General features: G+C 49.9%; 1 protein-coding gene across 1 annotated transcript in view; it reads left to right on the top strand.

The window, feature by feature from the left end:
* Positions 1 to 246: 246 nt before the first annotated feature.
* LNX1 (ligand of numb-protein X 1) overlaps positions 247 to 14,479 on the top strand; it is a 40,361-nt gene continuing 26,128 nt past the window's right edge. The window contains exons 1-5 of the mRNA XM_021707785.1: positions 247 to 356; positions 862 to 1,097; positions 1,533 to 1,682; positions 10,499 to 10,701; positions 13,089 to 13,451. Coding sequence (XP_021563460.1) covers positions 247 to 356; positions 862 to 1,097; positions 1,533 to 1,682; positions 10,499 to 10,701; positions 13,089 to 13,451 — 1,062 coding nt within the window. The remainder of the gene's footprint in view (positions 357 to 861; positions 1,098 to 1,532; positions 1,683 to 10,498; positions 10,702 to 13,088; positions 13,452 to 14,479) is intronic.

Here is a 14,479-nt window from a genome sequence, read left to right on the forward strand (position 1 = left end):
AAATGGATAGCGACAAGTATGTTTTTGTTAAAAATCATAGAAGCTATTTAACTCTCCCAGTGCTGGAAGATGTGATGGTGAATGGCAGTTTTCAGGGCACAGGACATTTTTCAGGGCCAGCCGCTGGTGCTAGCCTCTCTGGAGCAGGGGAGACCCTTCCAGACCAGGCCCAGAGGGGAGAGGGTGGGAACCACGCCTGGCTCTAGAGAATATTGATGCTGCGGGAACCCCAGTGGTTTTGGGGCCATGGCGATTCTGTTTTCGTGGTCAGTTAAACATGGAATTCAGGAGGAGCCACGTAGTTATGCCCAGGACTGTGGGAGCAAAGCCCCAAAACAAGGAGGAGGAGGGAAAGGGTGACTAAGGGCTTTCACGGTCAGAATAAACACCAGCACAAAGGAATTACGAGCTGTCAGAGGAGTCCAGGCTGGAGCCCTGGTCATGTAGGCACAAGGACAACTCATAAATTTGCATCTTAACAGGGTCTAGTGTGTAGATTGCTATAAGAGAATGCAATAGCCATCTTTTAAAAACTGTTTTTGACCAAGTGCGGTCACTCAGACCTGTAATCCCAGCACTTTGGGAGACCAAGGTGGAAGGATCACTTGAGGCCAGGCTTTTAAGACCAGCCTGGGCAACATAGCAAGACCCCATCTCTACCACAATATAATTTTCTCAAATCATTGACTCACTGGATTGGCAAGTGTATATTGAGTACCTGCATGTGAGCAGGGAGGGGGACATAGAGCCATGCAGATCAAGGTCAAGTCTAACAGACCCACCCTAACTCTTCAGGTGTTTGTGAAGAGGCCAGTGGGCCCGGCAGCAGCCTAGCCTCACCCCTTGCTGGTTTTGTTACAGCTGTAAAGGGGCCTCCCACTACGGCCTGACCAAAGACAGGAAGAGGCGCCCCCAGGACGGATGTCCAGACAGCTGCACCAGCCTCCCGGCTACTGCTCCCTCTACTGCAGCAGCCTACATCTCCCCAAGGGAGGCCCACGAGCCTGGCCAGGACAACCCTGCCTACGTGTCCACAGTAGAGGACAGCCCCTCAGCCGGCAGCCCGCCGGACGCTGGCCAGAGTGACCGAGCCAGGGGTGAGTCATATGGGCGGTTGTCTGGGAGTGGGCTCCTTGCCTGGGGATTGCCCCCTGTGGAATACTTACCATGGAAAGTTCTAGAAATGTTTTGTTAAGGGGAAATCATTTTGGTAGTTTTGGCAGCAGCCCAGTGTCCAACTCCCCAAAGTGAAATGGAACCACAGTTAACTGTGTGTCATCCAGCCTGGTGAGGGGTGGATATGTGAGATGTGCAAGAAAAGTGATATGTGCTCAGCTCAGCCCAGAAAAGTGAGAAAGGCAGCTTTTTAGGCTAGCTGTGTGTATTTCACTGCAGGAAACCCAGAGAACACAGTTAAGCACGTTCCATGGGCCCATTCCGGAGGCAGTCACTGGTGATGTCCTGCTGTGTGTCTCGTCAGACGAAAGGAGTCTGTTGACCATGGCTGCTATCCCTCCCACCTCTCTCCTCAGCACGACCCTTTGAGCGATCCACTCTCAGAAGCAGATCTTTCAAGAGGATCAACCGAGCCCTCAGTGTTCTCCGGAGGACAAAGAGTGGAAGTGCAGTCACCAGCCCAGTGGACCAGGGCAGGGAACATTCCGGAAATCCCACCCCTGAAGGTAAGCAAAACTCCCAGCAGGGCTGGACATGAGCGGGGCTTCAGGCGACTCCAGGGGTGACAACATCCTGACCTCCTCGCCCCCCCGCGGTCCTCTCTCCCCAGGGGGGCAGAGAATATTTCGCTCCGTGGGCCCGCTTCTCATGGGAGTGACTGGGGAGGGTGTTCTCTTCTTGCATGGACTGAGAGAAGATATTGGAAGCCTCACCTCGGCCACTGACATTGTGCACATGAGGACAATCACAGAGCTGATGAGTAAGAGACATTTAAAATGTTGCCTGGGCACGGCCAAGGCAGCGGGAGTGTTTGCTCCAATTCTAGCCAGGCACACATGGACACCGAGTTCACACACGTCTCCTCACTTGAGCCTCACAGCAACCCTACAAAATGGCTGTCATGGTTATCCCTGTCTATAGCTAGGGATATGGAGGCACAGAGGAGGCACCTGGCGAGTTCCAAATGACCCTGCCAAGTATGCAACCCGGTGATGAGGCTGTGAAATCCATGCAGAGGGAGTTACCAACCTTTGGTCCTGTATGTCTTGTCCACGATAAACAGAGCTGCAGAAATACTGCCCTGCCTTGTTTCTATCTCATACTAACACTCCAGGATTGATGCTGATAGTTGAGAAAGTGGAGCATTCCCTGTGTATGGCAGTGCTTTGTGTCATCTAGCCATCACCGCAGTGCTCAGGGATAAGGATTCTCACTCCCATTTTACAGATGAGAAGATTGAGACCAAGAGGGATTAGGTAACTGTCCACTCAGCTAGAAAGTGGCAGAGCTGGGATTTTAGGCCAGGTAAGCCCACTCTTGAGCCACTGAGCTATGCCTCCTCTCCTCTTGGGGGCCGGGAGGCAGAGCTCAAGCCACTATATGCATTACAGCCTTGGAAAATTCATGAGTGTCCACATGAGGCCCCTCCTGCTCATGCATCCATGGCCACCGCACACCCTGGACGCGCACCGTGCACGCTGGCTGCTCTGAGCCAGCTTTGTGCTGTCCATGCTGCCGCGTCCCTCCCTTCTGCTGTCCAGCCTGCCATCTACTCTCCTTCCAGTTGGGTCCAAATTCCTCTCTCCAAGTTCTGTGTAGGATTTGTCTCCTCCTGGAAGCCCTCAGCTCCCTTCCTTTGTGTCTTCAAAGCCTCTATATCCCTAGCACAGCAGTGACCACGTTTTACTGCAACTGTCCCTGTAATGATGGTTCTCCCTCCAAGCCTTTGCCCTCACAGTCTAGCACCGTATCTGGCACGTGACAGCATCCACCCAATGCATGGGCAGCGACCGAACGAGAGGATCACTACTTCCTTTCTGCCAGTCTCTCCCTCTTATTAAATCTCCTCAATTTCACTCCATGTAAAGTTTTCTACAACTTTAGTGAGATTCATTTGCATATTTATTACAGAAACATTATTTTAAAAGAGTTTATTTATATGGCAGGCACTGGCCTAGGCACTGGCATTTTATAGAAAGACGCTAAAGCCCAGTTCCTGATCTCAAGGAGTTATTCAAGACTAAAAGAAGATAAAACACAGGCCTAGCTTGTTTTACTTCGCAGCAGCCCTGCATGGAGCAAGTCTACCAGTCCATTTTCCCAACAGCATGTGCTCCCTTCATGGTTTGGTGTCACATTCTGGTAATTCTTGCAAGATCTCAAACTTTTTATGATGCTCTGTGATCAGTGCTCTTCGATGTTATCATTGCCATTGTTTGGGATGCCATGAACCACACCTTTGTAAGCTGGTGAATTTCATGGACAAATATGTGTTCCGACCACTTCATGGACCAACCAGTGTGTCTCTCTCTCTCTCCTCGGGCCTCCCTCTTCCCTGAGACACAATAATGCGAAATGAGGACAATTAATAATCCTATGATGGCCTCCAATGTTCAAGTGAAAGGAAGACACAATTCTCTCACTTTGAATCAAAGCTAGAAATGAAACAGAGGGAGGAGGCAGGTCCAGAGCTGCACTCTTAGCCTCGTGTGCCACTCAGCTGACCAAGCAGGGGGCACAAAGAAAAAGTTCTCAAAGGAGATGAGAAGTGCTGTCCCAGTGAACACACGAGTGACAGGAACATGGGACAGTCTTACAGCTGATGGAGAAGTCTCAGTGGTCTGGACGGAAGATGCAAATGACCCCAACATTCGTTAAGCCAAAGTCTAATCCAGAGCAAGGTCCTGACTTCCTTCCATTCTATGAATGCTGAGGGAGGTGAGGACGCTCCAGAAGACAAGGAGGAAGCCAAGAGAGATTGGTTCATGAGGCTTAAGGAGAGAAGCTGTCACCATGATATAAAAGTGCAGGTGAGGCAGTGCGTGCTCATGAAAAAGCTGCAGCAAGTTCTCCAGAAGGTCTAGCTGAGACAATGGGTGAAGGTGGCCATGCAAAACCACAGATGTTCAATGTAGATAAAACAGGCTTCTATTAGAAGAAGATGCCACCTTCCATAGCTAGAGAGGAGAAGTTGATGTTTGACTGGCTTCAAAGGACAGGCTGACTCTTAAAGACCCTTGGATTTTTGGAATGATAAATAAGCATGGCTTCCAGTTAAAGCCACCAGCTGCATTAGCCACTAACCTGCACACGCATGTTTGCAGTTGCACTATTCACAATAGCCAAAACACGGAACCAACTCTGCTACCCATCAAAAGTGGACTAAATAAAGAAAATGTGGTACACATATACGATGGAGTATTATGCAACCATAAAGAAGAACAAAACCATGGGCTTTGTGGCAAATTGGATGCAATTGGAGACCATCATACTCAGCAATCTGTCACAGAAACAAAGAGCCAAATACTGTATGTTCTCACTCATAAATGGGACCTGAACATTAATCACAATAGCGCAAGGAATTGGCCATCACAGGACACCACCAGAGGAGGAAGGGGGGGGTCACGTAACAACACAAAGGATACCTGGTCCTAAAACAGGGGAATTGATGACCAATTGGAGGTCCAAACTTCGCCTGCACACAGCCTGCTTGTGTAGCTTATCCTGGCTTGTGCCCGATACTCTATAATTTTAAAAAAGAATTATGCTAAATCTATTGCCTATTCTCTATCAATGGAATAAAAAAGCCTGCATGACAGCACATCTGTTTACAGCGTGGTTTACTGAATATTTTAAGCCCCTTGTTGAGACCTACTGCTCAGAAACAAAAACTCCTTTCAAAATATTGCTGCTCATTGTCAATGCTCCTGGTCACCTAAGAGATGACAGAGATGAACCAGGAGGTTAATGATATTTTCATGCCTGCTAACAACATTCATTCTTCAGCCCATGGGTAGAGAGTACTTTCAACTTTCAAGTCTCATTTAAGAAACATTTAGTAAGGCACACAGATAGTGATTCCTCTGATGGATCAGAGTGAAATAATTTGAAACCTTCTGGAAAGGATTCACCATTCTGAATGTCATTAAGAACATACATGACTACTGGGAGGTGGTCACAATATCAATGTGAACAGGAGTTTGGAAGAGGCTGGTTCCAGCCCTCATGGAGGACTTAGAGGGGCTCAAGGCTTGAGTGAGGCGGTCAGTGCAGATGTGGTGGAAATAGCAAGAGAACAAGAAGTGGAGCCTGAAGATGGGATGGAACTGCTGCAATCTCAGGATAAAATGTGAGTAGATGGAGGAGCTGCTTCTTACAGAAGAGCAAAGAAAGTGGTTTCTTGAGATGGAATCTGCTCCTGGTAAAAGTGCCATGGTCATGGGTGAAAGGACCACAGGGATTTAGAATATTCCATAAACATAGCTGGTAAAATAACAGTAGGGCATGAAGGATGGGCTTCTCTTTGGAAATAAATGACATCAAGTAGCATCACATGCCACAGAGAATTTTTACATGGGAGGAAGAGTCTATTGATGTGTCAAATTCAATGTGAAAGAAAATAGATGATTTATTTTCATAAAATGGAAAGAAGTCTAATGTGACCAAGAGTACTTACTGGGAAGGAGATGTGATCAAAGGCTCATTGGAACAAAGGGAGGTGTGATGACAGTCATATCATCTTATGGAAATGAAGCTTACTTAGCAATAAGGAAGCTGAAGCCCTCCAATCAAATAGCAACAAATACTTATTTTAACCTTATTTGGAACAAAAAATTGCCTAGGCAACATCTGGGAGAGATTGTGACCCCATAACCCCTGGTCAATAAGGAACTGAGGGAGGGATCAGTGCACTAGGAAATAAATTGCTTGTTATAGTTGCTGTGGGTGTACCTGCCCACCAGACACTCAATCTTGCAAGACTGTCATTAAAGTCTCGCTTCTGTTGCACTCTGTGTCTCCATGTCCATCCTTTGATTTTGAAGAGGTAAGCTTGTATCTCACATGAATGGTTGTCTTATTTTAAGAAACTACCACAATCATGCCACCTTTCAGCAACCACCACCCTCACCCATTTGAGTAGCATTTCATATCAAGACAGGATACTTCACTAGCAAAAAGATGACATCTTACTGGAGACTAGGAAGGTTGTTAGCATTTTTAGCAATAAAGTATTTTTGATTAAGTCATGCACATTGGTTTTTGACCATAATGCTATTGTGCATCTAATAGACCACAGTATGGTATAAACACAGCTCTATATAAGAGGTGGGAAACAAAAACTCATGGGACCCACTTTGTTGCGATACTCGCTTTAGTGGCATGGTCTGGACCTGAGACCACAGAAGTTCCGAGGTCTTCCTGTCCTATGAAGAGTGAGGTGTCAGTGTGTAACAGTGGCAGCTGTGGAATCCCAAGCAGATGTCAGGATGCCAACTGTGCTAGAAAGTAGCGGTGGATGTACAGGGAGAACGAGTCCCGAGTACCATGTAGGAATCCATGCTTATACTCCTGGGAGCTCTTGTGTGGCCTCACTGTGGGATCACAGCCATGTTTCCAGGAGGTAAAGGGGGCAGCCACGTGATGAGCACAGAGGTCTGGTGGGAGAGGCTGGGTTTCCTGACACTCAGGAAGCAAGGGGAGTTAGGAAGGCTCGGGGGCTGGGCTTAGAGTCTCCACAGAATCAGTGAGGTGGCAGAGCTTCAGAAACAGGAATGGGGGGGGTCTCATGGCTTCTGAACCAGGTCAGTGTGATGACCTTTCAGGGCATTGGTTACCCACCCTGTATGCATCAGCGAAAGGCCAAGCTTCCTGGCCAGTTACTCTGCTGCTCTGGGCTTCCACATTTCTTCATCTAAAACAAGATGGGGGTGCCAGGCTCAGTGGCTCAGCCTGTAATCCCAGCACTTTGGGAGGCCGAGGTGAGTGGACTGCCTGAGCCCGCGGGTTCAAGACCTGCCTGGGCAACTTGGCGAGACCTCATCTCTACAATAAATCAAAAATTAGCCGGGCATGGTAGTGTACGCCTGTAGTTCCAGCAACTTGGAAGGCTGAGGCGGAAGGATCACTGGAGCCCAGCAGGTCGAGGCTGTAGTGACCGGGAGCGGCCACTGCACTCCAGTCTGGGTGACCGAGTGAGACTCCAACTCAAAAAGAACCAAGATGGGGGTAAAAATACTCTGCTTGGGGTTGCTGGTGGGGGTGGAACAGAAGCACCCGTGAATTGCTTAGCACAACATGCAGCACGTGGTACATTCTTGGTAAATAATGATGATTGCATCTTTTAGTCCTGAGTGAGGACGCAGCTCTGAGTAGGTCCATTCAAGCTCAATACAAAGTTAGCAGTTGCTTTAAGCCTCTAGGGTCACCTGGGTCTCACTGGTGTTGGTCTAATCGATGTCATTTAAAAGTGTGATGGGTGTGTCCTTTTGAGCTGTCAAATCAGACATCCTGTGCAGTGTGGGCCTGGGAGCTCAGCTTCTGTGAGTCTGTGGGGGAGGAAGGCCCAGGGGAGGGGTGGAGGGAGGGAGATGGGCAGTTCTCATGGTCAGCTCCAAGTCTTTCTTTTTCTCAAAATGATTTTTTTTTTTTTTTGGCTGAGTTGGATTCTGTCTTCTAGGCTGGAGTACAGTGGCACTGTCACCTCACTAGATCTTCGACCTCTTGGCTGGCTCAGGCAATCTTCCCACCTCAGCCTCCTGAGTAGCTGGGACTACAAGTATACATCACAATTCCCAGCTGATTTAATTGGTTGTTTTGTTTTGCTGTGTTTTGTTTTGTAGAGACAAGGTCTCACTTATGTTGCCCAGGCTGGTCTCGAACTCCTGGCCTCAAGTGATCTTCCCACCTTGGCCTCTTAAAGTGATGGGATTGCAAGTGTGAACCATCATGTCAGCTGTCAAAATGTTTTTTTTTTAATTTCCATTTCTAGGTTAGGTGTGGTAGCTCATGCCTGTAATTCCAGCACATTGGAAGGCCAAGGCAGGAGGATTGCTGGAGCCTAGGGAGTTTAAGACCAGTCTAGGCAACATAGCAAGACCTCATCTTTACAAAAACGTCAAAAATTAGCTGGGTTGGTGGTACACACCTGCAGTCCCAGCTACTAGGAGGTGAGGCAAAAGGGTCACTTAAGCCCAGGAGGTCAAGGCTGTGATAAGCCGTGATTGACACATTGCTCTCCAGCATGGATGACAGAGTGAGAATCTGACTCAAAAGAAAAAAAAAGTTCACTCTCTTGTCATACCAGACATGGTCCAACAAATGCATGCGGCCTGGCATACTTACTACAATCAAAATAGTTTAACATTCATTGAACTCGGTCACCCAAGTACTGTAAGACCAGGACAGAAAACCTAATGGCTCTGTGAATCTTTGTGGAGTAAGGACCCACACTTACCATGCCTCAGGCCACCCAGCCACTAAATGACTTTGTTACCCATGCTCCACAATATGAGGGGGGACCCAAAAAACCTGGAATTCTCTTTGGGAGGGTGGGCCCTTATAGCACAGACTTCTCCCGCCAAGTGAGCATTCTAGGAACCCATTGGTATCTGTGTACCAGATAGTGTTGTGAGATGCTGGGTTTGGCGTCAGTGAATTTTTTTTTTTTTTGAGAGTTTTTCAATGCATTTGTCCATTACAAAATGGTGATTTATGAATGCACCTATCCGTGCTGCTGCACTGAGTGTTCAGTAGTTTTTGACCAAAAAAGTGGCATGACCTCCATACTCCCCTCCCTATTTACCAGATCCCACCCCAAGCCACTTTTTATTGTTTCCCTGGATGAAAAAAGTCCTCAAAGGGATACATTTTTGCCAACATGGAAGAGGTGAAACAAAAACAACAGAAACACTAAAAGATATCAAGATCGACAAGTTCAAAAACGGTTCTGAGCAGTGGAAACAGCATCTCAATAGGTGTATTGTATCCAACAGAGAGTACTTGGAAGGTGATTGAAGTGTAATTGAGAATAGACAACTTTTTATAAACTCTGGGTGTATTGTATCCAACAGAGAGTACTTGGAAGGTGATTGAAGTGTAATTGAAAATAGACAACTTTTTATAAACTCTGGGTTTTTTGGGTCCCCCTTGTACTTAGACGAAGTCTTCATTCATTCTGTATTCTTTCTGGAGAGTCAGGCTCTCGTTGGTTCATTGGGAAAAGTGCACTAAGGTCGTGGGCTTGAAAACAGTCACCCCAAGTGGATTCTGCAAAGGCAGGGCTGCAGGTGACACAGTGATGGGAGGCCCTTGGAGCACGGGCCATGACCGACAGCCACCGGAGCCCTCACTGCCTTCGCAGTCATGCTTGGGCCTGCAGCCACGCAGGAGCAACTCTCCCACCAGACTAAGTGTGGTGTGTCTCAGTCCTTCATGTGTCTGCCCCCAAATCCGTCGACCCAAACAGAAGTGTAGACACTGCAGTCAGCAAAGCCGGCTCACAGTCCACAGCCAAAACCCCTGTGGACTCAGCCTGGCTGTGATGCCTGGCACCAGGGAGTCCGGTGGGAGTGGCAGACGTCCCAGGCAGGGACCTGGGCCCTGACTTGCCCTCTGGCCGCCTGACTTGGTGCTGTCCAGCCTGTCACTTCAGCACAAATTTCCCCCTCAGCACAAATTTTCTCACTTACGAGGTGAAGGTGTGACCATCACTAGCACAGCGCACAGCTCACAGCTCTCAGGAGCCATGAGAGGTTTCGTGGGGATGGATGGAAAGAACATGTGACCCTCCAGTCGACCTGACACCGCCTTTTACCCTGAGCCCCATGCCTCGGCAGGCCGGGGTGAGCGCCTGAAGCCACTGACTGGGCTCTGGGCTCTTGTCAGGGCTCTTCCTTCCCTCACTCACAGCAGTGTCCAGCAGGGAGGGCCGACCCCCGGAGACTGCAACGTGGGGTCTCCAGGGAGAAGCTTTCCCCCAGGACCTGAGTGGCAGAAGGATGGGTCCACTCTGTTCTTACCTTCGATGAACAAGCCATAAAGCTGCAGTTCATCCCATGAGGGCCATTCATTCCTTCACTTATCCACTCTCTACTTACTGTTCACTCAGAAAGCATCAGCAAAGGCCTCTGCCACAGGGTTCTGTGTGCAGAACATGGAATAGCCACAGATGATGCCCTCGGAGACTCGAGGGCCCAGGGGGGCTGTGGGAAGTGGGCAGGAACAGCAAGAATGGAGGTTGAGTGCCGTGAGAAATGGCAAGACGTTCTGCCAGAAGTGGGTGTTCAGGGAAAGCGAGGGAAGACGGGCGGGTGGGATGAGCTGGAAGGGATCCTTCCTCAGGCCTTGAGGAAAGCTGGGCTTAGGCCCAGAGTGGAAAGCATTCCGAGCGGAGATGCCAGCGCTGGCACAGAGACCGAAGAGTGGAAAACATGTGAGGGAATACGAGCGAGTTTACTTTGGTCAAAGCGGAGGCTTGGCAAGAAGAAGGGAGGTTGGAAAGGCTGGTGAGTTGTCTCAAGTGAACTCTCTTCCTGCATTTCAGTCTTCCCAAGGCTGTATCACCTGATCCCAGACGGCGAAGTCACCAGCATCACCATCTCTCGCCAGGAACCCAGCGAAAGCCTCTCCATCAGGCTGGTGGGGGGCAGCGAGACCCCCCTGGTCCACATCATCATCCAACACATCTACCGTGACGGGGTGATCGCCAGGGATGGCCGGCTGCTGCCAGGAGACATCATCCTAAAGGTAGAGGCCTGGTTTGGAGGCCAAGGCGGTAGGATCACTTGAGGCCTGAAGTTTGAGACCAGCCTAGGAAATATAACAAGACCCCATCTCTACAAAAAAAAAATTTTTTTTTTAAATTAACCAGACATGGTGGCATATACCTGTAGTTCCAGCTACCAGGGAGGCTGAGGCAGGAGGACTGCCTGAGCCCAGGAAGTTGAGGCTGCAGTGAGCTGTGATTTTGCCATTGTCCTCCAGCCTGAACGACAGAGCAAAACCCTGTCTCTAAAAAACATAAAAATAAAATAAATAAATGTAGAGACTGTGGGGCCATGGCAAAGAGCTTGATGTTTAAAAAACAAGCAAACAAAAAACACTTCAGGACAAATAACTGGATGTTTGGGTAAATGACTGAAAGAGGGAACGTGACAAAATCCTTGTGACCCATCACTCTCAAGTTATATTGTTAGGACTCTCCTGGGAGATTTGATATTTAATTTGGTCAGGTCTCTGCCTCACCCTGCTCTGTTGCTCTCTCCTTTCTGCGTGTAAATACTTCCCTACTTTGCTGTGTCATCTGATTCCTCCCTGCTCCTCTTCCCTCTCTCTTCTAGAGTTTTCCATCTTCTCCTTGCTTTCTTCACCTGCTCTTTCTCCCCCTTTCTCCTCCTTTTCTCTCACCTCCTTTAAGCAGCACAAAGGTAAAGTAATACAAAGCAGGAGCATGTATTGTCTTCAGTTGTTTATAGAGCAGATTCATGGTGCCTGTTGCCATGTGACTGACCACAGCCCTTTGAAGTCAACGTCCTGTAGTTGAATGGTCCTCCATGAAAATAAGTCAGCCCCTTGCGGATTTCCACAGTCAGAGATAATCCAGGAGACAGGCGGGATGGGTGGGGAGAAAGCCTGGGCGTCGCTGCCCTCCAAGCCTGCTTGAGGGGAAGGACTTTATGGAGGAATTTCTGGAAGAGCAGAGAGATGAAGGAAGGGTTGTTTGTCAGACAGAAGTCAGACGTGCACCAGGCACTCTCCCCTCGACTCTTGTAATTCCTCCCAGCCCTCTGAGGGGCTGAGGGATCAGCTCCTGTCTTCTACTGAGCTGCTGATTGGAATAAGAGGAGAAATAATTTAAAGTTGTTTTTTGCAGAAATGCTACAATTCCCGCAGGCCTCCAAGACAGGGCCCTCGGGGCGGGACAGTGGGCCTCCTGCTTGTCTGGAGGCAGCCATGCTGCCTGGAATCCCTGCCTAGTAAGATGTCCAACTCTCAGCCCTCAACTGGTGCCCACAGGCTAGGGGCTACCACGGCAGTTCAGCAGGGTTCCTGACCCTCTGTGGCCTCGTGGGGGGCAGACCCTGCCACCTGGGGGCTTGGGCTTTGTCCCTTATGATAGAACCCTGTCCTTCCTTGGACATGCATCAGGGGATGATGACTGTCTACCAGGGAAGGTCTTTCAGAGTCCATTCCAGGGTCTCTCGACAGCTGGCTACAAACACAAGAATCCTTATCTGACTTCAGAGGCTCAAAGGGCCTCCCTCCTCGCAGGCCTCCCTCCTCATACACAGGCTACAAACTTCCTACAAAATGTTTTTCTTACATAGGGGTGACTGACGCTGGGACTGCGGCCTTTGGGCCAGGCCTGCATAGCCAAAGTCATGAAAGCCACTGTGAAAGTCACCAGCCTTGTGGTATGAGAGCCTGGGAGCTTCCTTTCATGTCAGTCTAAGACTGTGCAACTATGTTTTCCTTTTGTTGAGAACACAGCAAAGGACCCTGCAGCGGATCCCTTGAGGCCTGACATGTTCACACACCCATACACACCCACATACACATACACATGTGTACACATGCCAGTACACACACACACTCTCACATACCTGCACACACTCAAGTTGGCACATACTCTCACACACTCACACATTTGCGTACATGCTCATGCTAGCACATGCTCTCATATACTCGCAAACACACTCATGGAAGCGCACACACACTCAGGCAGACACACACTTGCACACACGCTGTCACACGCAGAGTGGGGAGTCCTAAAGGCTCTGGGCAGGTGACCAGGGAGGAAGCGTCAGCAGGAGATATTGGGAATGTGTCAGCCGAGCTAGCTGGTGTCTGCGGCTGTTGGGTGGGACCCTTGGCAGCGCGTGGGAGATGCTGTCCCCTCTGGCTCTCCCTTCCTGCTCCTCCCCTCTCCTACAGTTAAACACTGGCTTGGAGGCAGAGGCAGGGTCAGGACTGAGGACACACGGCCCATGGGAGGACGGGCCTGAAGGAAGGTGTCTGTGCAGAGGCCAGGCACGACAGGAAGATGGGGCAGGCGGCCCAAGAACACTCCTGTCACTCCACAGGCCAGTCTCAGACAGGCAGGGCGGGCAGCTGACCACGGTGCCACTCCGCAGGTCAACGGGCTGGACATCAGTGGTGTCCCACACCGCCACGCCCTGCGCCTCCTGCGGCAGCCGTGCCGGGCTCTGCGGCTGACTGTGCTGCGCGAGCAGAGACAGAGAGGCCGAGCAGCCCCTGATCCACATGGACCCCGTGACCGCAGCTTTCACGTGGTCCTCCACAAGAGCAGCGCGGATGAACAGCTGGGAATCAAGTTGGTGCGCAGGGCAGCCGAGCCTGGGGTGTTCATCTTCAGTGTGCTCAGCGGTGGTGTGGCTGACCGCCATGGGCAGCTGGGGGAGGACGACCGCGTTCTGGCCATCAACGGGCACGACCTCCGGCATGGCAGCCCAGAGAGCGCAGCACATCTGATCCAGGTGGGTCATGGGTCACTGCGGGATCCCCATTGGGGACAAAAGTGCATGTCCCCTTGACCCAACCACCCCAAGACTGCCTCATGTGATGTGCATGGCCTGTCTTCCAGGGGGTTGGGACGAGAGGGCCAGGGTTTCAGAGCCTCTGCCCAGGTAAGAGGGTCCCACGAGCATATGGCAGGTCTCAGGGTCATGGACGCTTCTGCTCATTGTGCTGCCGGCCAGTCTCACTGAAGATAAATGCACTGGACTCCATGCTGTGGCCTCACAAACTTGTGGTCAGTCATGGTCACCAGGGCTCTATCACCCTAGACCCAGGGTGTAGGTGCAGCCCAGGGGTTATTCACATGCATTCTGGGTACATCTAAGCCACCTAGTTGAATTAGCTCCTGTAAGGGTCGAGCCATGTGTCCTCCATGATGCTGTGGACAGAGTACACTGCAGTTTTGGCTAAAGCTAGGCCTTGGTCACCATGGCTAAGTCTAGCTGACTTGGAAAGCCCATGGAACTCAAGTAGGAACTCCAGAGGACACCCCTGATAAAAGGCACAACAATTCTCAATTGCCCAGGCAGACAGAGTTCATGATAGCCTGAGAGCGGTTCAAACTAATTCACTCTTCTGACCAGTATGATGTCATCAAACCAATGTGAGGTCATCAAAATGATGTCATCAGGCAGGCACAGTTGTTCACACCTATAATCCCAGCACTCTGGGAGGAAGAAGGATTGCTTGAGCCCAGGAGTTTGAGATCAGCCTGGGCAACATAATGAAAGCTCATCTCTATAAAAAATTTTTAAAATTGCCTGGGCGTTGTGGCACGTGCCTGTAGTCCCAGCTACTCGGGAGGCTGAGATGGGAGAATCGCCTGACTTCGGGAGGTCAAGGCTGTAGTGAGCCATGATTGTGCCACTGCGTTCTAGGCTGGGCAACAGAGTGAGACCCTGACCCCCCAAAAAATAATGTCATCAGTATTGTGACTGGCTGGGTCACCATTAAATTTTCTCTTTTTTCTTTTTCAATTGAACTTTTT

This window comes from Carlito syrichta, unplaced genomic scaffold, assembly GCF_000164805.1.
Source record: "Carlito syrichta isolate Samal-C Ts95f unplaced genomic scaffold, Tarsius_syrichta-2.0.1 Scaffold124632, whole genome shotgun sequence".
Lineage (NCBI taxonomy): Eukaryota > Metazoa > Chordata > Mammalia > Primates > Tarsiidae > Carlito > Carlito syrichta.